General features: G+C 45.6%; 1 protein-coding gene across 2 annotated transcripts; it reads left to right on the top strand.

The window, feature by feature from the left end:
* Nucleotides 1–39: 39 nt before the first annotated feature.
* SLC25A28 (solute carrier family 25 member 28) lies at nucleotides 40–9,880 on the top strand. 2 transcript variants are annotated; one of them, XM_045878592.3, is made up of 4 exons: nucleotides 40–345; nucleotides 6,319–6,547; nucleotides 7,665–7,721; nucleotides 9,032–9,880. In XM_045878592.3, the coding sequence occupies exons 1-4, from the start codon at nucleotides 55–57 to the stop codon at nucleotides 9,547–9,549; spliced, it is 1,095 nt and encodes a 364-aa protein (XP_045734548.1). In that variant the 5' UTR covers nucleotides 40–54; the 3' UTR covers nucleotides 9,550–9,880. The 2 variants fall into 2 exon arrangements, with proteins under 2 accessions (XP_045734548.1, XP_064451210.1); XM_064595140.1 differs by lacking the exon at nucleotides 40–345 and adding an exon at nucleotides 366–654.
* The last annotated feature ends 12,358 nt before the right edge of the window (nucleotides 9,881–22,238 follow it).

The raw sequence follows: 22,238 nt of genomic DNA, 5'->3' as shown, positions 1-22,238 counted from the left end.
GGTGGCGGCAGCGGCAGCGGCGGCGAGGGTGGGCGCCGCAGCTGGCCCGGGTGGATGGAGTTGGAGGGGCGGGGTGCTGGCGGTGTGGCGGGGGGGCCGGCGGCTGGGCCGGGGCGGAGCCCCGGGGAGTCGGCGCTGCTGGACGGGTGGCTGCAGCGGGGCGTGGGCCGGGGGGCCGGCGGCGGGGAGGCCGGGGCCTGCAGGCCCCCGGTACGGCAGGATCCGGACTCCGGCCCGGACTACGAGGCGCTGCCGGCTGGAGCCACTGTCACCACGCACATGGTGGCGGGCGCCGTGGCAGGGATCCTGGAGCACTGCGTGATGTATCCCATCGACTGCGTCAAGGTGAGACCTGGACCGGCTCCGAATCCGACCTGGGGCTGACCCCACCCCTGGGTCCTGTCCAGAGCCAGGATCCCGGTCGAGAGCCGGAGCCGACATGGGTTTCTTCCTGGCTCCTGCCACCGCCACACGATTCAACCGATACTCCATGCAAGCGAGGTCCCGGCTGGGAATGGAACCCACCCAGGAACCAGGACCCATTTCTAACCGTCAGTGAGATCTGAATCGGGACTGTGGAAAGAAAATCTGTCAGCCAAAGTCCTGGATCCTAGCTGGGACTAAACAGGAATAGGGTGGGATGGGATGGAACAGGTAAGTAATACTGACTTGATTTAAGGTGAAGCCAACTGGGGTGAATCAGACCCTGAATAGGATCTTAATGGCTTGAGATGTTCTCTGGGCGAGTGCTTTTACAAGCTTCTTGCTGTGTCTGCCCTTAAAAGTGATGGGGCAGGAACCGAAATCTGATATCTCTCAGCAAGATGAAGTATTTACTTATTAAATCTTAGCCCATGAGTGATTGGAAATCATTTGTGCAGTCAGAATTCATAGTTCCAGACTGGAAGTGATTTGGGAAAGACCATGTTCAGGAAAAGGTTTCGGTTTCTCTGCAGCAAGCATGATACCCCACCTATTTCCTGAACGTGAAACCTAAACTGGGATTAGGATTTCGTATGTGCAGGGAGCACATCAGCCCCCAAACAAGAGATGGACCTGACAGTGTATTTCTTTAGCCATGTGAAGTTGACAAAAGGGGAGAGTTGCCTAGAAGGGAAGCGTGATGATATTGAAAATGAAAGGGGAGCAACATGAAGGCATGATTCCTGTGAACCTAAAAACTAGTTGTAGCCACAACCAAGCAGACTGGTTAGTGGGTAAAGAAGTCAGGTGCTTCTGAAGAAAGCTAGGTGAAGAGGGGAACAGGTTGTTCTTTACAGTTCTTATTCTTGTGCATTAGCAAAGGTACCAACCTCTAAAAGTGAGGACTAAATTGAATGAAAAGTAAATTCCAGGGGACTGTTGAAATAAATGTATTGACAGAGACTGACACCTCCTTTACATGTTAACGGTAATAGTCAAACAGTATCCTCACAGCTCTTTGATGTGTGTTTTCTCCTCAAATTAGGAAAATGTTACATATTCAAAAGGAGAGAGTATTGAGTTGGGAAATACAAAGTCATATCTTTTCTGCTTCTCCCTGGTTCTGGTACTCACATGTTTTCTTTTTTTTTTTTTAAGATTTTATTTATTTATTTGACAGAGAGATAGAGAACACAAGTAGGCAGAGGGAGAGGGAGAAGCAGGCTCCCCGCAGAGCAGGGAGCCCGATGTGGGACTCGATCCCAGGACTCTGGGATCATGACCTGAGCTGGAGGCAGCCGCCCAACCGACTGAGCCACCCAGGCGCCCACATGTTTTCATTAGTAGTGTGAATGAATAAATGGGGAAAGTGCTCATTAAGCTTTGTGACTGACATTGAGTTGATAGTTTTCTAGCACACTGCAAGGCAACTCCTACCAATAGTCATACCTATTGAAACTGGTAGATGCACTTGGTTAAAATGGATATTAGAATTTTAAATACCCTTGTCAATTGAGAGGAATAGAAACAAACAGTAAAATCCATGCGAGAGAAGTAAGAGGATGGTTAATGTTCTAACAGTATTAAAATGTAAAGTGGATAAGTACAAATAAAAAAGATTCAGACATTTATATAGTAAAGTCTAGGTTGAATGACTGTGAGTTGTTAATGCTATATATCAAAAAATTAAAATGACCAAACTGCAAAGTAAAGTAACTTCACTATACTTAGACTGTGAGTAGAGAGCAGGGTCTAGGGTGCTATGTTTCAGGATGTATCAAATGAAAACTAGATCAAAGAAAGCAATGGAAATTATTTAATGACTTGAAAAATACAATGTAATAATGTGACTGACTTAGAAATATTACTATAACTTATCAACTTAAGTGTTGTCCCATTACCTTGGGAGGCTATCTCCTTATTCCATATCTTTACATAATATTGTTGCTGTAAATATTTTATAGATTCCTCTGCTAGAAATGCCTCCAGAATATTTGGGTGAATATTCTTAAAGAGGGAAAAGCTTTGCCCTGTGACAAAATGGAGTTGTTTGTTTGGGTTTTTTTAGTAACAGACCATTCAGAATAAAAAATGACAGATAAGTGGAAGGTCAAAATGGGTAATACTGATTGGAGACAAAGAGAAGGTAGGACCAGAAAGCAAGGAGACTGATTTATTCTTGCGGCTGATAAACCCACTGAGGGAACACTTCTGAAAGAGGAGTTCCAGAAATATTTTGCATAATCACAGCATTGCTGGAATAAGTTACTTCTAGCCTTCCAAGGTAACTGTTTTGAAGAACAGTTCTTATTCATTTACATAAACTCTGAAGTGTTTGTTTTTAAAAAAATTAGTCATATGACACTACAGTCATGCCTCAAAGCCCTATATTAAAGAAATAATTATTTGATCCAGAGGGGAAAAAGTGCTCAAGAGGCTTCAAAGATACAAAAGCTCATTTTAGAAGAATCATTTTCATTTGCCATTAATGCTGGGATTTAAATGACTAGAGGGAACAGCTAGGTTGTAAGATTTAATGTCAGTAGGATGTTAGACATTGTTGTGCAGACATGAAAGTTCAGATCTCTTCCTTCAGAAAGGACTTCCCAGTTCACTTGTCCCAGGGCTTCCCAGTTCCTCTTTCACCTAAATGGTGGTGGAGAAGAAGAGCAGCCCAACCATCCCGAAGACTAGAGGCAGGTATCTGAGTTGGAGCCTAAACAGCAACCACCGTGTTTGCAAGTGAAAGTCGACACTGCCTCTTGGCGTGCAAACCTGTGCACCCCAGCCACTTACCAGGGTCAGGTTGATTTAAAGTATCGTTGGGAGGAACCTAGCATAACCTCACCAGGCCATAGTTATTCAGCCAACTATTTATATGGTCACAATAGGGAGGTTTGGGAGCCCAAATATATCCCAGTTTTCCTTTTCTGGGCCTCAGAGGCAAACACCAGACTATCTATAGGGATAGGCTCCGCAGCCGAAGTAGTCAGAATCTTCTCACAATCATCTGGCTAAGTACCCACCTGTCACCAAGGTTTGTTTTTTTTTTTACTTTTTGGCTTTGTAATGGTGACATAAAGAATCTACTTACAGAATAAGTTAAAGAGAGAACGAGCAAGGGAAATCTTTTCCAAACTCCAGATGTAAACGGTTATCTGTACACATTCACCAATGAAAGGTTAGGAAACATTGGCTTATGTGACTTTCTTGTATCTAATAATAATACTTATTATTCGATAAATGGCACTTGTTTTTGTTTGCCAAGCACTAACTGATGTTCCTTACATATATTTATTCATTTAATCCTTGAAGTAATTTCACGAAGTATACATCATTTTCATTATTTCACAGATGAAGAAAAGGAAGCAAGTTAAGTGGCACCATCATGATTTGAACGCAGTCTGACTCTCAGGCCTTCCATGCAGCCTCCCAGAAGTAGATTTCCAGAGCCAAGCAAGGCACAGAGTTTCACAATAGTGCTCGTTCCTCAACATGATCTCCAGATTGATAGCTGGACATAAAAATCATTATAGCCACAGAGAAACTTTAAAGTAAAAACAAAAAAATACAAAATTAAACCTGATTTCCTAGTGGCTAAGAACCAGTTAGTTGCCTGTGTACAGTTGTGAAATGATGTGTACAAGAGACAACACTGCCATAATCTGTAAATTCTACGATATGAACAAATATGTCCAAGAATCGTGTTTGGATACGATAAAAAGCCTTTTATTTCTAGTGCTTCATAAACTACCAGTGGCTTTTACCTGCCCTCTTTGAATCCGCACAACAGCCCCATGAGCCATTCCTAGTCTCATGTAAACTCAGGTTAAGTGACAAAACCAAGACCACACATCTAGCAAAGCAGGGGCTCAGACTCAGGCTTTCTGACTCATATGTGGCTTGTCTTTTACCAAACCACTTATCTCCCTGTTAGTTCATTTCACTTTTCTTCAAAGCCAGTTTGTTTGTTTTTTTAATAATTAAAGGCTATTCATAAACTTGTAGAGATTTCATTTTTCTCCAAAGGAAAGATTTATTGGCTCACACATTTGGGGAGCCATATTGATTTTCTATTTGGCATAGCTTATGCCTGGGTCCTTTCCATAGGGTATAAGTAGAATTGTGAGTTAGAAGTAGAGGTGTGTATAAAATGTTCAAAGTAACTTTCAGTCCAGGTTTCTCTTGGGGTTGAAAGATGCCAAATCTCTGAGGCCAGACCTTTCGAGGCTGGTTGCCCAAATAATTCCACTGACTTCAGCAGAGCAATGCAATTTCTGAACAGTCGTCCTATACAAGATCAGTTTCAAACAAACCTATGGAAACCAGACCGAGTTTATCTTTATCAGCAGCCGTAGCCAGCAAAAACCTGTAGTCACTGAATAACTCCTCTAATGGATTCTATAACCCCTGGGTGATACGAAAGATTCATAAGCATATCCTTTATTGGAAATTTATGGTGTTTTGTTTTTTTTTTTTTGAGAAGTAGAATGAATGTGTCAGATTGTAAAAAGTGATACTGTATTTCTGATTGAACTTGCAGTAATTAACCTTTTAAGCTTCCAGTTCTTTGTTAGTAGCAAGCAGGAGAAAATAACTTTAGAGGAATGTGGATTGCTTGCAGCTAACTAGGACCTGTTAATCTGGTTAGTTGTCGTCCGTTCCCCCCCTTGCCCCGCCCCCCACTCTTGAGAAGAGGCAGTACTCTTGGATTCCAGATGGCCAAAGGAAGGTTCAAATTGAATCAGTAATTGGAGTGAAGCAGGAATTTAAACTGTACTTGAGCTTTAGTTGTACCTACTGACTCACTGATAGCCTACTTCTTACTTTGTGAACTGGTGCAGATAGCTAAGATTCATTTGTTCATTCATTCATTCATTCATTCAGCAAACAAATCTTGAGTGCTTCCTCTGTTCCAGGCACTGGACATTGGTTTTATATTGTTAGTCTCCATGCTACCTTAATCTTGAAATGGATCAACAGACAAGAAGAGATTTTCATGAGGAGACACACCCTTCCCCTGAGAGTCGGTGATTTGGGGAATGTTTCGAAAAGATTCATTTCCCAAATTTCAATCCAACTTTGTCCAGAACATTATACAAAGTGTCTACCATGTACTTTTGTCCCAGTCATTGAATCCTCTGGAAATTCCAAGGATTATGTTTCATGAAGGCTGATACTATTTGATGCCAATTTGGGGATTCATTCAGTTTAGAGTAGAGATCTGGAAATCCCTTCAGTTTTAGGGACTAGGTTGGTTTCCACCTTTCATAGTTTCAGGGTAAATGTTCTTTCCCAGGAAATTAGAGTAGTATTGATTACAGTTGCTACCTCTGCCAAGAATTTAACCTACAGGCCCAGCTGCCAATGCCGAATAATCTGAGAAGTTCAGGTAATCATCCAGGATATAACAGAGGATAAGCTATCATCTCATTAATATAGTGTGTGATCAGGAAGCAGGCCTAGGATCAATGTTGGGCCTCGTGCAAATAATGCATAAAGTATGTTGTAGACAGTAAATAGTTGACTTTAAAATCCATTTATAAAGAACTCTTGGCCCGAGTTTATTAAGGCACAAAAGGAACTTCTCCTGAAACACAGGCTTGATATTTGTTGCTGGGGCTATGAATCATTTCAGAGTTCAAGGACACTTCCCAAGTGGTGATATTCTCAGAGACAGCAACGGTGTTCCCCTCATAGATGACTAGCAAAAGAAAGGTCCACATCTTGGAAAGATTGGACACAGATTTGGAAGGAAGTAAAATTGGGTGCCAGTTGGTACTCCTGCACGTTGGCACGATTCCACATAGAAGTGCCCGCAGCCTTTGTGTCGAAGTTGGGAAGTTGAATGAGAAGTTGGCATCACTGACCCTGCACTCCTTTCTATAATTGCAGACCCGGATGCAGAGCCTACAGCCTGACCCAGCCGCCCGCTATCGCAATGTGTTGGAGGCACTCTGGAGGATTATAAGAACAGAGGGCCTGTGGAGGCCTATGCGAGGGCTGAACGTCACAGCGACAGGCGCAGGGCCTGCCCACGCCCTCTATTTTGCCTGCTACGAAAAGTTAAAAAAGACATTGAGTGATGTAATCCACCCTGGGGGCAATAGCCATATTGCCAACGGTATTGAGCCTTCCTGTGCTGGTTCCCCCACTTTGTCAACTCTCTGGGCTTTGCTGCTGTCAATGCTTTCCAGTCTCAGCATGGCTTGGAGCTGAAGCTCTGGGCTGGGCTAGGCCAGATTATAGGGGAGGGACTTCCAAACCTGATGTTCTCAGACCTGCTTCAACCCCACCCCTCTTTGGGGACCACCTCAACAAAGTGTTACAGTATCTTCCCTTACCTACCAGCTCTACTCTTTCATCTCCCTGCATCAACTTGTAATGCCCTGGTAATGTGGGACACACTGAACTACCCCCCCACACACATTGTGTATTTCTTGATAGTCTGGTGCTGTCCTCCTCGGCAGGATCAGAGGTGACCCAGCCACCCAAGGAGGTCATTAATGGAGCCCCTGCTCTTTGCCTCACCTTTTCAGGATCCTAACTGACCAGAGGCAGTTTGTGTTGTTGATGACATGACCAGGCCTCAACAAGTGAATTGGGGTGGGGACAAGGGACTTATGCACAGAGAAACCAGAAGGTTGGAGGTTATGTGGAAGTAAGGGAAGAGAAAGCAGCCTGTTGCTTGAGGATTGAAAACCAAATTGAGAGTGGAGAGGAGTAGTGAGGGATACGGCAGTTCAGGACCCAAAGGAAAGGTCTAGTCAGACAGCTGTAGAGTTTGGAGATGGACTGGGCAGCACAGGGGCAGCAAGATGGAAGATGAGACGCTATAGGTCAAATCTGACCACCCCGCCGCCCCTCATGTTCTCCCTCCACTGGAGGCAGCTGATGCCGGCATCCCTTGGCCTCAGTGGCTCTGGTTCCTATCTGGGGCGTGAACTGTGTTTATTCTCAGAACTGTCTTTATAAAATCTGGGCTGTTTTCCTAGGCTCTTCCAGGCCTTCCTAGTATACCTATGGTCACCTAGATTGGTGACCTTACTAAGCTGGTGGGAGCAAATATCTTCATTACTCAGAATGGGGGTTTAGGAGTAAGGGGTCCCCATCTTTTGAACTGGCTCTTACATCTCTCACCCTACTGTGGCTTGGCCACCCCCCACCCCCCCACCCCAGGCCTCGGTGGATGGTTTGACCTCTCCTGGCCTTGCATGTGGCAGTTGTTTTCTCCTTTGCAGGTGCGGCCGGGTGTGTAGCAACATTACTGCATGATGCAGCCATGAATCCAGCAGAAGGTAATGATTCCGCCGCCTTTCCCTCTGTGGGCAGCTGCCTCGGCATCTCTGGGCTTTTCCTTTATTTCTGCTTGCGGAAGAAAGCCAGGGAGCAGCTGGCCGGTTTGGGGGGAAAGCCTTTCTCTGCTGCTGTGCCTTACCAGTAGAGGGCACTCCCTCCATGTTGTCGGCACTGAGGAGGAGCCCCTAGGAAGCAAACTCATTGAGATTCCATTCGTCTTTGGGGCTTCTCTGAAAAAAGATATGGCTCTATTTGGCCTATTCCTGGGCCTTCTTGGAAGTCCTCTCTGTAGTAGATTTGATCTCCTCTGAAAATTTAACAGATTATTTCACTTTTCTTCAAAGAGGTGAAGTAGGAATGAAAGGGTAAATTGTAGAGCTCAGTTCCTGCATGGCTGCTTGGATCTTGGCTTTCTAGGTGGAGAATGAGGTACTCAAACAAATATGAAGGGATAACATGGTTGCCATGTTCTTTAAATTCCAGTTCTTTACCTGTCTTGGCAAGGTCATGGTGTGGAAAGGGCCAAACCTAAGCTGAAGATCTAGAGCTTACACCATGTTATCCACTTGAGGGAGTAGATGTTTGGAAAATGAAGCCACAGTCTTCTTGGTTAAGAATTTTGTTTTCTTTTTGGTAGCCTTTCTCCTCTAGGAGGATTAACTATCCTCGTGTCATAAGAGTTGGGTGCTCTGCATACTTGAGGATTGGGATTATTAGGGCTATCTGTTCATTATTATGTTCACTGCCACTGAGTCATTTCTTGTCTTGAGTTTTATGAACGGGTAAGATAATGATAGTAGGTAGGTACTTATTTCAAGGAAACCCTCTGGAGTCTCTAAATCATGTATTATGTGTTCACTGGTTGGCTGTTTTTTTTTTTTTTTAAGATCTTATTTATTTGAGAGTGAGAGAGAGCATGAGCAGGGGAAGGGGCAGAGGCAGAGGGAGAAGCAGACTCCCCACTGGGCAGGGAGCCTGATGCGGGGCTCCATCCCAGGACCCCGGGATCATGACCTGAGCTGAAGGCAGACACCCAACCAACTAAATCACCCAGGTGCCGCTCACTGGTTGGTTTTAAAGAAATCCTACTAGAAGTGGGTCTGTTATTTTTTGGCCCTTTCTCAGTTAAGGAAACCTTAACGTATGAGACATTAATGTATTAACGTATTCGTGACAGCTCACTCGTATTTTTTTCTCTCTCTCCGTTCCAATGGCTGACCCGCTGACTTGGGACTCTGAATCTGGATACGCTTGCTCACCGGTTGATTGCTGGCATCGTTTCCTTCCGCCTTGTTGACGGCACCACCAGTGGTCAAGCAGAGGATGCAGATGTACAACTCACCGTACCACCGGGTGACAGACTGTGTCCGGGCAGTGTGGCAAAATGAAGGGGCCGGCGCCTTTTATCGTAGCTACACCACGCAGCTGACCATGAATGTGCCCTTCCAAGCCATTCACTTCATGACCTATGAGTTCCTGCAGGAGCACTTTAACCCCCAGAGACGGTACAACCCCAGCTCCCACGTTCTCTCTGGAGCCTGTGCTGGAGCTGTAGCTGCTGCTGCCACAACCCCACTGGACGTTTGCAAAACACTGCTCAACACCCAGGAATCCCTGGCTTTGAACTCGAACATCACAGGACACATCACAGGCATGGCCAGTGCCTTCAGGACGGTGTATCAAGTAGGCGGGGTGACCGCCTACTTCCGAGGGGTGCAGGCTCGAGTCATTTACCAGATCCCCTCCACAGCCATCGCATGGTCTGTGTACGAGTTCTTCAAATACCTGATCACCAAGCGGCAAGAAGAGCGGAGGGCAGGCAAGTGAAGTGAAGCAGCGGAGAACGCTGCCCAGCGCTCAGCACTGCTGCGTCCTGCCTGCTCCGGCCGCGTTCTCCGTCTCCTGGCATGCTCCAGCCTGAGTGGAGTTGGAAGGGAGGCAGAGGGCTCCCCCCAGGCCCGTGTTTTGGCTAACACCAGTGCCTGTCAGCCTCCGTGGCCGCCACCTTTCCTTCCGGGCCCTCAGCAAGTGCAGCAAAGCACACCACAGCACCTTTGACAACCTCTCTCCAGCCTGGGCCTGATGACCTGCTCTAGACTGTTCTCGAGGGATAAGCAGCTCATTCCCGTGGTTCCTAATAAAAAGCCTTTGAATTCAATGGTTTCCTTGGGTTTGTTCTGCCGAAGGGGAAGTGAAATGCTGTCAACTGCTCTTGACTTTAAGCATCAATCAAGGGGCGCAAAGGGAAGGTTTATCGCGTATGTCCATAGTTTGGGTTTCTGCTAATTTTCACAGTGACTTAAGACATTGGAGCCCTACTCCCTTTGTTTTACAATAGACTTCAAGGAATCTCCCTGAGGGCAGGAACATGGCCTTTGACAGATCCTAGCTAAACAGGCACTCTTGATCCCCACTACTGCCTTCTCCCTGGGACAGTGGTGTGCCAACAGAAGGGGTAGATTACTCTCCCAGCTCTGCCTGCCAAAGTACAACTTCCCATGTGGCACTTTGTTTGCTAATGTCATTGCAGAACAGGAGTTATTCAGTGAAGCTGCAAGACCTAAAGATTATGTGGTAAATAATAATACCTTTCATTTGGCTTTAAGGCTTTTACAAAGTACTTTACTGTACATGACTTCATTTGGTTCTCACAAAATCTGTGAAGTAGACAGTGCAAGCATCATCTCTATTTTACAGGTAAGGAAAGCTCAGAGAGGCTGTCCCTTGCTCAAGTTCTCACAGCAAGTGCAGAACTGAAACCCCAACCCAGATCTTTTGCTCCTGGAAGTGAACCTAATTGTGCCTTCCTGCAGACAGGAAATGCGTAGAGGGCACATACTGCAACCTGCCTCCTGAGGGAGCTCCCCTCTGACAACCACTTAGGCTCTGTCTGGAGACTTCCAGGGATGGGGCTTTCACTGTGCTTCCTGGGTTGGTCTGTTCCTTTGTTTGCATAGCACCAGTTATTAGCAAGTTCTTCAGTACAGAGTGGAAATCTACCTCCAAGAACACCCATCTATCATCCTTGTTATGTCATCTGTCATTCATTCATTCATTCATTCATTCATTCACTAAGTAACTATTGAGTGTCTCTGTGTCAGACACTGATGTTGGGGTTATAGTGATAAATAAAACCATCCCAGCAGTCAACGAGCTTATTGTTTGGAGAGGAAGGCAAATGTAAACAGGCACCTACAAGATCAAATGACAAGAAACGTGTAAGAATACCCAGCCTGGCCTTGGGTGACTAGGGGAGGCTTCCGGAGGAAGTGACATTTGAGGTGACACCTGGAAGGCAAATTAGCTAAGCTAGGCGAAGAGAGGAAGGGAAATGTTCTAGGCAAAAACCTAGAGGAGAGAGGTGAGAGAAAGAAGTGTTCAGAGTTCAGTGCGCAAGGGACTTGGCAGGGCTGACAATCTGAGCAAGGCATGCACCTGGAGAGCAAAGCAGAGGCTGAGTCTTAAAAGCAATGCTAAGGAGTTTAGAGTTTATCCTGAAGGCAATACAGAGGCATTACAGGGTTTTAAGCAGAGGTGTGGTGTGATCAGATTTACAATTTAAACAGATCACTGAGGCTCTCTGAGGAGGGATTAGAGGAGCAAGACTGGACGGGCAGGCCGACCTACTAGGAGGCTGTCACAGTCATGCAGGCAGGGCTGCCCGGTGGCCTGGACCGGGACTGGGGCAAGGGAGACAGAACGTGCCAGACTGGCGCGATGTTAGGGTTGCAATAGAAATCCGTTACAGAATAAATCTTGTCCTCCTCCCACCTGACAGCGCTTCAAGAATCTGTGGAGAACCGTGTCCAAATACACTTGAAAAAAACCGTCAAGGCAACAGCAGGCTCTCCTGTTCTAAACCTTGCTTAAGCTGCACTGCCCCTCGGCTTTAGCAATGGAAAAGAGAGATGGTAATGGCTAAATGGTGGCCACTGGAGTTTGAGTCGCCCATGGAGTGAAATGAGCACGAGGAAATCATTGCAGAGGCCATTTCACAGGGTTTGCCGGCAAAAATATGAGAGTCACTGCCTCCCAGCACAGATGGAATGTGAGAACAAAGGGCTGCCTCTCCAGACCTGTCCCTGCAGTCAGCTGGACAGAGCTGCTGTCTGGCGTGTATGCAGACCACAGGAGGCACTGTGGCAGTATGACCATTTCTTAACAATAGGAGATGGGGTAACGTCTGAAAGGATGATAGTCACTAAAGATTCTCTCAGCTCTAATGTCGTTCGCGAACAATGAGAAAAGAAGGCAAAAGTCACCTTCCAGTCTCCAATTGTGCCCTAGCTGCTGGAAGACCATTGGTTTGGAATCCGGACAGGGCCTTAGGTTCTGCAGGTCTCTTTGTCCAATCTCTAGAGCAGACAGAGACAGAACAGTGTGAGACGGTTGAACAATCTTGGTTCCTGAATACCCGGGTCAGGAGGCAAGCTTCGCTTTCATCCCCATGAGAGCTGTGGGCATTTGGGGCATTCCCAGGTCCAGGGCCTCTCTGGAAAGCCAGGTAGGTCATGTGGCACCTTGAGGATCCAGGTCCAAGCCACTATCAAGTGCTCAATTCCTGCACAGTGCTATGCCATGCAAGAAATCGTGCCAAAGCAACAAAAGAAGTCACAGGTTAGCCAGAGAAAACTTTCCTTCTTAATTGTAGAGACAAGACTAACATGAATGAAACAATCTTGTAATAACAAGACAGAACACAGCCATGTAGTAGATTATACAGAACCAACAAGAAGAGTTAGAGACAGAAAAGATAAGTGTAGGTCAGAGTTAAAGGGAAAGAGGAGGCTTTGATGAATAGAATTAAAAAATAATTTTGTAAAAGCCAATAAAAGTCAAATCATGCTAATTTTATAAAACTTCTAAAAATAGATAAAAAGAAAGTACCTCCAATCCCATTACCTAGAGAATACGACAACATTTTGATGTACTCATCATCCAGTATTTTTTCTACGCATTTTTTTGTTAACATTCAAACTTCAGGGGTGCCTGGGTGGCTCAGATGGTTAAGCGTCTGCCTTTGGCTCAGGTCGTGATCCCAGGGTCCTGGAATTGAGCCCCACATCGGGCTCCTGGCTCAGCAGGGAACCTGCTTCTGCCTCTCGCCCTGCTTGTGCTCTCTCTCTCTCTGTATCTCTCTGTCTCAGATGAATAAATAAAGTCTTTAAAAAAAACCTCAAAATTCAGGTCACACTGTAACCAGCTTCTTTCACATGATAGTACTTTTTCCGTATTATTAAATCTTTCCGTATTATTAAATCTTCCATCACTTCCACGTAAATAGCCACACAACATTCCATTATATGAATGTACAATAGCTTATTCTGTCAGTCACTCAGTTGCACCCTTGTAACAATTTATTGTCAAGAGCATTGCTGTGGGTAGGTAGAATCTGAATGACAAAAAGGAGAGCAGGCTGGTGTGCAGAGAGGGTTCTGAGTGGGGAGTCAGTTTGGCGCCACCTCTCTGCAGACACTGAAGAGATCCTGGCTGGAGATCTGGGGTTGGAGGTGAGGACGGGAGGCCCCCTGGAGAATGTCAGAGGTGGGAGGGTTCTTGGAAGTCCTCTTGCTCAGCATCCCTCCTGGAACCCCATTTCACTCTGCAGCATCCCTGAGAGGGGGTTCCCCATCCCCACTCCTGTGTCCGGGAGCTCACTGCTGCTCGAGGCCATCCATGACATTGCTGCCAAGTTCATTGCTGTTAGAAAGTTCATTCTTCATGGTCTCCTGCCTCCATTCTAGGATCACGTCACAGCCCTGCTAAGTTGCTGAATTTCCTCACCATGGCCAACAGGGCTTCCCATCAATGGGCTCCCGCCCATCCCTCTAAGCCCAGCGTACCACACAAACATGAGGCATTCAAAACAAACATGTATTTTCTTGAGAATCTAAAATATTCCTCCTGTTGTCTCCACTCATTGATTTAGGAGGCTTGGTAAACAATAGTCTGTCTAAACTATCAGAAACTTCACACGATTGATGTTCAGACTGGACGTGCAGTGTTTTGTGACTTCCTGCCACCTAAGGCTGGTAAGTAGAGAAGTCCTATGGGTGCTGCGCACAATATTCCACGTGTCGTCAGAGCTCCACACACACCGCCTTACCCCCCGCCCCCACAGCTCACATTCACACAGCAAAAACAAAGGAGAGTAATTCTTTCTATTGAGGCACCTAGGTCTCCCCATGGTTTCCACCTAGGATCTCCTTCTGCCTGCTGGAGCAGCACGGAATCAGACTAACCATTCTTCTGACAGCCCTTCACAACTATGAAGACAGCTGTCATGGCACTCAGGAAGGGCCAGATTATGGGGAGCCTGAAGGCCAGACAGAGGTGTCTAGACATGACCTGGCAGCTAATGAGGAGCTCTTGCGGTTCTTAAGCAGGGAAGGAGATGACTGAAGTCATGTCTGAGGACAACACCAACAGCCCAGACAGAGGACGACCTGCAGAGGGAGCCAGCTAGAGACGGGAGCTCTGGCCGAGGGGCTGTCATCATCTAGAAAAGAGGAACCTGGGAAAGGTAGTTACCAGAAGATGAAAGGGACTTGCTGGTTTAGACATTCCTGCGGGAATGGACCTGTAGGCCGTCTTGCACTCCTCTGGTGTGTCTTGTCTCCCTAGACTGGGGGAACCTGTAGCATCGTGCCTCTTTGGCACCAGCCCCTGCACTGGGCTTGAGTAGCCACCTGCTGACAGTGGGATGAATATACTGCTGTGGGCAGACACTGAGGTTTGCCTGGGGCAGTGGTGCTGGGATTAGGAATGGGCCATCTCACTTCACAAAAGTGTACTGAGCAGGTAGGGGTCCCGGGGTAGATGCTGGGCCTATGTGATGGTCAGTTTTTTGGTGACAATGTGGCGAGGCTATCATCTCCAGTTTTTCAGTCAAATACTGACCTAGACATTGCTGGGAAGGTATTTGTGGATATCATCAGTTTAAGTAAGGAAGATTATCCTAGATAATCTGGGCGGGCCTCATTCAATCAGTGGAAAGGTCTTAAGAGCAGAACTGAAGTTTGCCTGAAGAAGTTTCACCTGTGAACTGCAGCTTTAGCTTGTGCCCAAGAGAACGTGTGTGTGTGTGTGTGTGTGTAGAAACAGGTATTGTATAAACGTGTATATGTGTGTGTATATATTCTAATTCAATACCATATGTGTGTATATATGTACATTGATACAAAATTATTATCTGATCTACAGGTCATATGCAAATTTCACCAACTGTTCCAACAACATCCTACTTCATGGCTGTTTCTTCCCCCTAACCCGGCATCCAATCCAGGATCACACATTGCACTTACTGCATATTCATATCTCTTTAAGTCTTCTTTAATCTAGATCAGGTCCTCAGCTTTTCATTAATCTCATGGACTCGATTTTTTTTTTAATTTAGATTACAGGCCAGTTATTCTGTCGAATGGCCTTTAGTTTGACGACGGTTCCCCATTATTAGATTCAGGCTGTGCAGTTTTGGCAGATGCACCATAGAGATGATACCGAGTCCTTCTCAGGACATTGTATCAGGAGGCACACGAGGTTGGTTTGTCTCTTCATTGGTATCATTAACTGATTTAATGTTTATGGTTGTGTTCACCAGGTCAATCCATGGTAGAATTACTAATTTTCCCTTTGAAGCTAGTAAGTAATCTGTACAGAGGGGCTTTCAGTTTATGTAAATATCCTGTTCATCATCAAACTTCCAAGTTGTAGCATCCACTGATGATTCTTGTCTATGTCAATTATTACTAATGGTTGCACAATGATGATATTCTAGCTTCATCATTCCTTCTACATTTATTTGTTGATATTCTTCTATGAGAGAGAGTTCTCCCTTATTTATTTATTATTTATATTAGTATGAGTCATGGTTTCTTTTTTAAAGTTTTTTATTTTAATTCCAGTATAGTTAACATACAGTGTTATATTAATTTCAGGTGTACAATACAGTGACTCAGCAATTCTATACATGACTCAGTGACCATCACGATAAGTGTACTCTTGATCCCCTCTACCTATTTCACCCTTCCCCCCGACCTCCCCTCCATAACCATCAGACTATATAGTTGAGTCTGTTTCTTGGTTTCTCTCTCTCTCACTCTCACTTTTCTTTTCCTTTGTTTGCTTTGTTTCTTGAATTCCACAAATGAGTGCAATCATATGGTATTTGTCTTTCTCTGATTCATTTTACTTAGCATTATATTCTCTAGCTCCACCCATGTTGTTGCAAATGATAAAATTTCATTCTTTTTATGGCTGAATAATATTCCTGTGTGTGTGTGTGTGTGTGTGTGTGTGTGAGAGAGAGAGAGAGAGAGAGAGACATCTTCTTTATCTTCATCTATTGATGGACATTTGGGCTACTTCCAAAATTTGGCTATTGTAAATAATGCTGCAGTAAACATAGGGGTGCATGTATCCCTTTGAATTACTGTTTTTGTATTTTAGGGGGTAAATACCCAGTAGCATGATTACTGAATCATACGGTAGTTCTATTTTTAGCATTTTGAGGAACCTCCATACTGTTTTCTATCTTGGCTACACCAGTACATTCCCACCAACAGTGCACAAATGTTCCTTTTTCTCCACATCCTCACCAACACTTGTTACTTCTTGTGTTGTTGATTCTAGCCATTCTGACAGGCATGAGGTGATATCTCATTGTCATTTTGATTTCCCTGATGATGAGTGACATTGAGCATCTTTTCATGTGTCTGTTGACCTGTATGTCTTCTTTGGAGAATGTCTCTGTCTTCTGCCCATTTTTAAATTGGATTATTTATTTTTTGGGTGTTGAGTTGTGTAAGTTCTTTATATATTCTGGATACTATGAGTTCATAGATTCTTATTTTATTCTATGAATGCTCTGTGGGAATGTTACTATTGTTATTTAATGTTCAGATTGCCTGAGACTTGACCAGTGGGAGCCTCTTCTGATTCCTCTGTCCTTTTGACATATTGCCAATATCTTTTTAGCACCTCCTTGATTTCTGGAACAACATGATATTCTAGGTTCATCTTGTATTTTCCCTCTCTGAGCCCTGAAACCAGCCATTTCTCCAAAGAGTCCTGGTTCCTTTTAGTGGTGAAAGGTATTTAGAAACCAAGATCTAGATGCCAGGGGTGCTCAGGGCTACTGGGTGTCCACTTCTAAGCCTTTTAGCAGACAGAACTAAGAAATATAAGTTGATACTGATATCTTATTTCTATATCTGTACATGCACACAACCATGAACTCATATAGATACCTCCCATTCTAATTCAATACCATAAGATTGATTTTAGTCTTCCTTCTCTTTATCTTTGTAACTCTCTTCTCCAACAGCAAGAACTGGCTCCCATTATCCTCAATATATTTATTCATTGCTCAGTTCTACAGCACACAAAAACATTTTAGGATTGCTAACCCATGCCACTATAGGAAAAACTCCTTCAACTAGAATTCAATATTCATTAGTTTTTGTTTGTTTGTTTACTCTCCCTTCAGGATGGTAATGTTATTTATTTGAAATAGAGTTAGGTTCATTCGTTTCTATTTGTGTTCCATTTTTAGGTGGTTTTGAGGGTTTTTTTTCTTCCTCTCCTAATCCTTGTTACTTTTTTTTAAGAGCAGAAGTATTCTTTACCTAGGGCCTGTGGGTTTGTGGATGGGTTTGATGGGGTCTATAAACCCCCTGGAGTTTAATGCAAACTATTGGATATGCGTGCACCTTTTCTGGAGAGAGAATCCATAGCTTTCAAAATATTCTCAAAGTGGACTTTAACCCAAAAAGTTTAGGGGAGCAAGAGAAAGGAGCAGGAATCCAGGAGCCCTCTTTAGAAGTCTCCTACAAGCGGGGGAGAAAGTTCCACCAGCTTATAAGATTCTCCAGAGAAGACAGGTTCCCATTTATCTTGTATCTGTGCCAAGTGCCAAGCACACACACAAATGCCAAGCAAATGGAAACCAAAGGAGGGAAGAGAAACTTGGGAGCAAATCTGCACATGGAGCTCAGGACTGCTCTCTCCCAGGGAGGCCTAGAACCAAACCAGAGTACAGAGAGGTGGGTGGGGGAAAGGGGAACCCAGCCTGGACATTTGTCTATAGGTATACACAGAAAACTAAACTAGGAGAAAAATCTCAGTTTGCTGAAGAGACACTGACCCAAGGCTCTGACATACTCCTTGCATGGGTTTCTTTCCATTTCAAGGTTCCTGAAATTAGAGAACAAGAGCAATTATACCTGAGTAGGATAGCGGTGAGTCATGCAGGGTTTACCATTTGCAGGCATGAGTTAAAAGCTTTCCCTGGGTGTGGTGGGAGGTAGGGACTCACCTTGGCATCTGACATAAGATGTTTCATGGAAGGGTGGAACTGCTCCTCAAGGGACTTCTGCTGCTAAAGAGGGGCCTTCTCTCTCTCTCTCTCAAATGAATAAATAAAGTCTTTTAAAAAAGGAGGGGCACCTGGGTGGCTCAGATGGTTAAGCATCTGCCTTTGGCTCAGGTCATGATCTCAGGGTCCTGGGACTGAGCCCCATGTTGTGATCCCTGCTCAGCGGGGAGTCTGCTTCTCCCTCTCCCTCTGCCCCTCCCCCTGCCTGTGCTCTCTCTGCCTCTCTCTCTCTCTCTCTCAAATGAATAAATAAAATCTTAAAAAAAAAAAAAAAAGAGGGGCCTAGAATGGAGACAATGAAGTGAGAGCCTCATGGTCAAGGACAACCTCCTCAGATGTGTATAGCACATCCCACTATGTGCCAGCCAGGAATCCAAAAGAAACCAAAAACCTAGTCTGTGCCACATGGCTCAAAGCCGGTCTAGAAAGTCATGGGCAGGCCAAAACAAAATCATAGAACACAAACTGAGCCCATACAAGCTGAGTGATCTTTGTGGTGGGTAAACCAGAGGAAGTTTCCTAAAGGAAGGAGCTGATATGGACTGTCAAGGGTTGAGACTGAGGAAAGATGAGAGAAGAGACAAGGGTGCTCCACTTGGCAGTGACAGCTCAAGGGATAAGCAGAGGTCTGGGGAAGAGAGGTCAGATCCCCACAGCAGAGAAGGGGGTTTGCATCGAAGACCAATCTGGAGGGTGCTGAGGTCGTATGCCCACAGAAGACATTGTTCTTCAAGAGAAACAATGCAGTGGTTATGATGGGTGAGGAAGAGACTGTGTGGGGCTGAATTGGGGAGTTGCAAATGCAAGGAGGATAGCAGGGGGATTACTAAAATTGCCTGGATGAGACATAGCTGCCTGGGCTGGGACAGATGGCAATGTAACCACAGATAATAACAATGAAAATAAGAACTCACATTTTATACATGGCTCTGTGGTCCAAGATCACATTTGCACATATAGAATTCTTAGGAGCAACAGCGAGAATTCTTTATAATGCTTTATTGAGCATCTATTATGTTCTGGTCATTGAGTTAACTGCTTGGGTGAGCCTCACAACCACCGTGTGAGGGATGCCATGTACTTTCTACCACTTGATATCACATGTTGTAGATTTGCTCAGACGTGAATCCCATAAGAACCCTGTGTGTTAGGTGTGGCAGGAATTATTCCCACATTAGAGTAGAAAAAACAAATGCTAGAAAAGGTTAAGGCACTCGCTCACAGCCACACAGCCAAGGGCTGTCCACCAGCTCTTTGGACTCTTATTTTGGGGATCCCTACACCTTACTTTGTCCCTCGGTTCATGTACACGGTATTAACAGAGCCCTCCAGTGTCAAACATCACTTTGGCCTAGATCTGCGGCCCACTTCAACTAAACACACCAAATTCCTGGCATTGGTTCACCAAAGGTCAGTGACGCGGCTCACTCAAGGGTCACTCAGCTGAGTCTGGCCTGCCTGGACAAAGAACCCAAGGAATGGAAGTAGAGGTGAGGGCAAGGGGACCAGCCCTCCGGTCACCTCCCCGTCTTTTAGAAGACATAAACACTCTCCAGTCCCCTACTCCTGACTCAGAGAAGTGGGGGAAGACACATTCAATCTGCATTACATCAGGTTGCACAAGACAGAGGGAGGGCGAGGTCTCAAGGTCACCATTATTTCTTCATGCCAGGGTTGGGTCTTAGGAAAGCAAGCAAAATGTTGGTGGTTGCTTGGAATTGGAGCAAGCAAGGAAGAAATCCCTGGGCAGACACTTTCCTAGGGCTTGTTCTGCAGATGCTCTTGCCAGCCCCTTGGAATGCACTCCCACTCCCCAGCTGCTTCCTGCCATCAGCCGACTGTAGCCACACAAGCACCCAATTCTTCCATTTGACGTGTTCTCCCCTTTTCCCTTCAGATCCTCTTTTCCAGGACCATGAGCTGCTTGTTTCAATTTTTCTAAGCCACACAATGACATGGGTAATTATGAACCAAGCTGGTTGTTGCTGGGCTCACCTTTGGAACATGTGAACTTAAGGTAAGTTTTACATCTGGCCAAATCCTGAGATCTCTGCTTTATCTTCTGCCCAGCTCACCTGATTCTAAGACTGCTTTCCACAAATCACAGAGATGACTACAACACAGCCCCAAGGGGTGACTACAAGGCCCACATGGGGCTCCAGAGAGGGCTGAGGGGAGACCCCATGTGCAGAAGCTGGAAGCCAGCCAGTGCCAGATGGGAAGAAAAGGGGCTGCTTTTTAGCTACAGGCAAAGATCAGGCACTGTATCTGTTCTTATCAAGTTAACGGCTTGACATGTTTTCCATCTGAGGACAAGACAGTAAAACGGGCCCTGGAGCAAGGAGTTAAGAGAGTCTGGGATTTAGCTCGCTGGCCTGTCTCATAGGTGTTCCAAGACAATGGCTGTGTCCCTCCTGGGGGCACTGCAGATCCCCTGGCAATAGCAGCAGAAGAATATGAAATTCTTCGTGCAGCATTTTCTTATGCTAAAGCTTCCATTCCACAAAAGGTATTGAGCACTTACTATATGCCAGGCATCTGGAATGTGGGCACTGTCAATGAGCAATGTTCTCAAATGACCACAGGTTTGAGAAGTGAGAGGCACTCCTGCCCCCAGAAGCCATGTCCCCGTGAGGAGACCAACATATAAACAAATCATGAAATGTAAGATGCTCCTGGCTCTAGTGGAGGCACAGAGAAAGTACTTTCTTTTTCTTTCAGCCTATTCCTGTGATGGTGCACACGGGTAGGACCCCAGGACAGTAGAAATGTCAAACTGAATTCTTGTCTTTCTGTGACTGCTCATTTCTTTGTTAGTTGTCAGAAAGTCAAGAGACCAGTGAGGAGTGGCCACTCTGGAGGGTCCTTCTGTTCCCATTTGACAGGCCGGGACTGTCACATCTGTTGTCGCGCTTAAACCCACTCTGCGGCCCTTGCTGTTCCCTCTGCATTGAATATGCTTCCCCAGATGCCACCCAGCTCACTCACTTCTCCTGGCCTCTGCTACAGTCTCACCTCCCAAGAGAGGTCCTCTTCTAACTCCTTATCTAAAATAGCTTCCATGGGGCACCTGGGTGGCTCAGTCGGTTAAATGACTGCCTTCGGCTCGGGTCATGATCCCAGGGTCCTGGGATTGAGCCTGCATCGGGCCTCCTGCTCGGCGGGGAGCCCGCCTCTCTCTCTCCCTCTGTCTGCCGCTCTGCCTACTTACGCTCTCTATCTCTGTTAAATAAATAAATAAATAAAAATCTTTAAACAAAAAAAAATAAATAAAATAAAATAAAATAGCTTCCTGGGGTGCCTGGCTGGCTCAGTCAGTACAGCATGCGACTCTTGATGTTTAGGTCATGAGTTTGAGCCCCACACTGGGGGTAGAGATGACAAAAATTAAAAGACAATAAAATGAAATGAAATGAAATGGAATAAAATGAAATAAAATAGCTTCCTCTACCCCTTTATGTCTTTCATTCAGCTTTATGTCTCTTATGGAACTCACCAGTCTAAAGTTTTATTATACTCTTACCTGCTTATTGTCTGTCTCCCCAAATGAAGACTGGGTCTATTTCTGTCTCAGTTACTGCTCCACCCCCAGCACCTAAAACAGGACCTGGAACACAACAGATAATAAATAAATGGTTGAGGAAGTGAACCAATTTGGACCTTACAACAATCCTCCAAGAAAGGCATCCTTGACATCATGAACCTCATCACCATTTTAAAAACAAGGGACCAGGCATATAAAAGTTATCTGGCAAGTCGAGTCATGCAGGGCCTGCCCGTGGGTCTGGATGTATGCCCAGGCCCCTCTCATTCCCACACCACCTTCCTGGCCCCACATTGCTCTCTTCTCCTCCCACGATTCAGCCCACTGTTCTGTGGTCCAGGGACTGTTCACTGTTTGGATAAGGGAAAGAAACCCAACACTCCCCAGGAGAGCCATTTACAATCCCTGGGCAGGCACCTCAGCGTCACCTCCTCCCTTCCCTCTGCCACCCAGACTCCAGGGCAGCGCGGTCGGGTCACCCTCCAGACAGCAAGAGTGGCTCAACCTCCCCGGTGTTGCAAGGGACACTCGCCTCTCTCCCTCCCTCCTGGCCTTCCCCCAGGAGCCCTGCTGCAGGGCACCTACACCCCCGTCTCA

The sequence above is a fragment of the Mirounga angustirostris genome, unplaced genomic scaffold (assembly GCF_029215605.1).
Source record: "Mirounga angustirostris isolate CCGP_5_RB_7025 unplaced genomic scaffold, mMirAng1.0.hap1 SCAF_6, whole genome shotgun sequence".
NCBI lineage: Eukaryota > Metazoa > Chordata > Mammalia > Carnivora > Phocidae > Mirounga > Mirounga angustirostris.
The sequence above is the reverse complement of the archived record's forward strand: the minus strand, read 5'-3'. Positions and strand labels throughout refer to the sequence as shown.

Bases quoted from the DNA above. Each gene is read 5' to 3' on its own strand.
- SLC25A28 (XM_045878592.3), top strand. From the start codon at position 55: ATGGAGTTGGAGGGGCGGGGTGCTGGCGGTGTGGCGGGGGGGCCGGCG. The intron at 346-6,318 runs GTGAGACCTGGA...CTATAATTGCAG, and splicing joins ATCCCATCGACTGCGTCAAG to ACCCGGATGCAGAGCCTACA. The intron at 6,548-7,664 runs GTATTGAGCCTT...TCTCCTTTGCAG, and splicing joins CAATAGCCATATTGCCAACG to GTGCGGCCGGGTGTGTAGCA.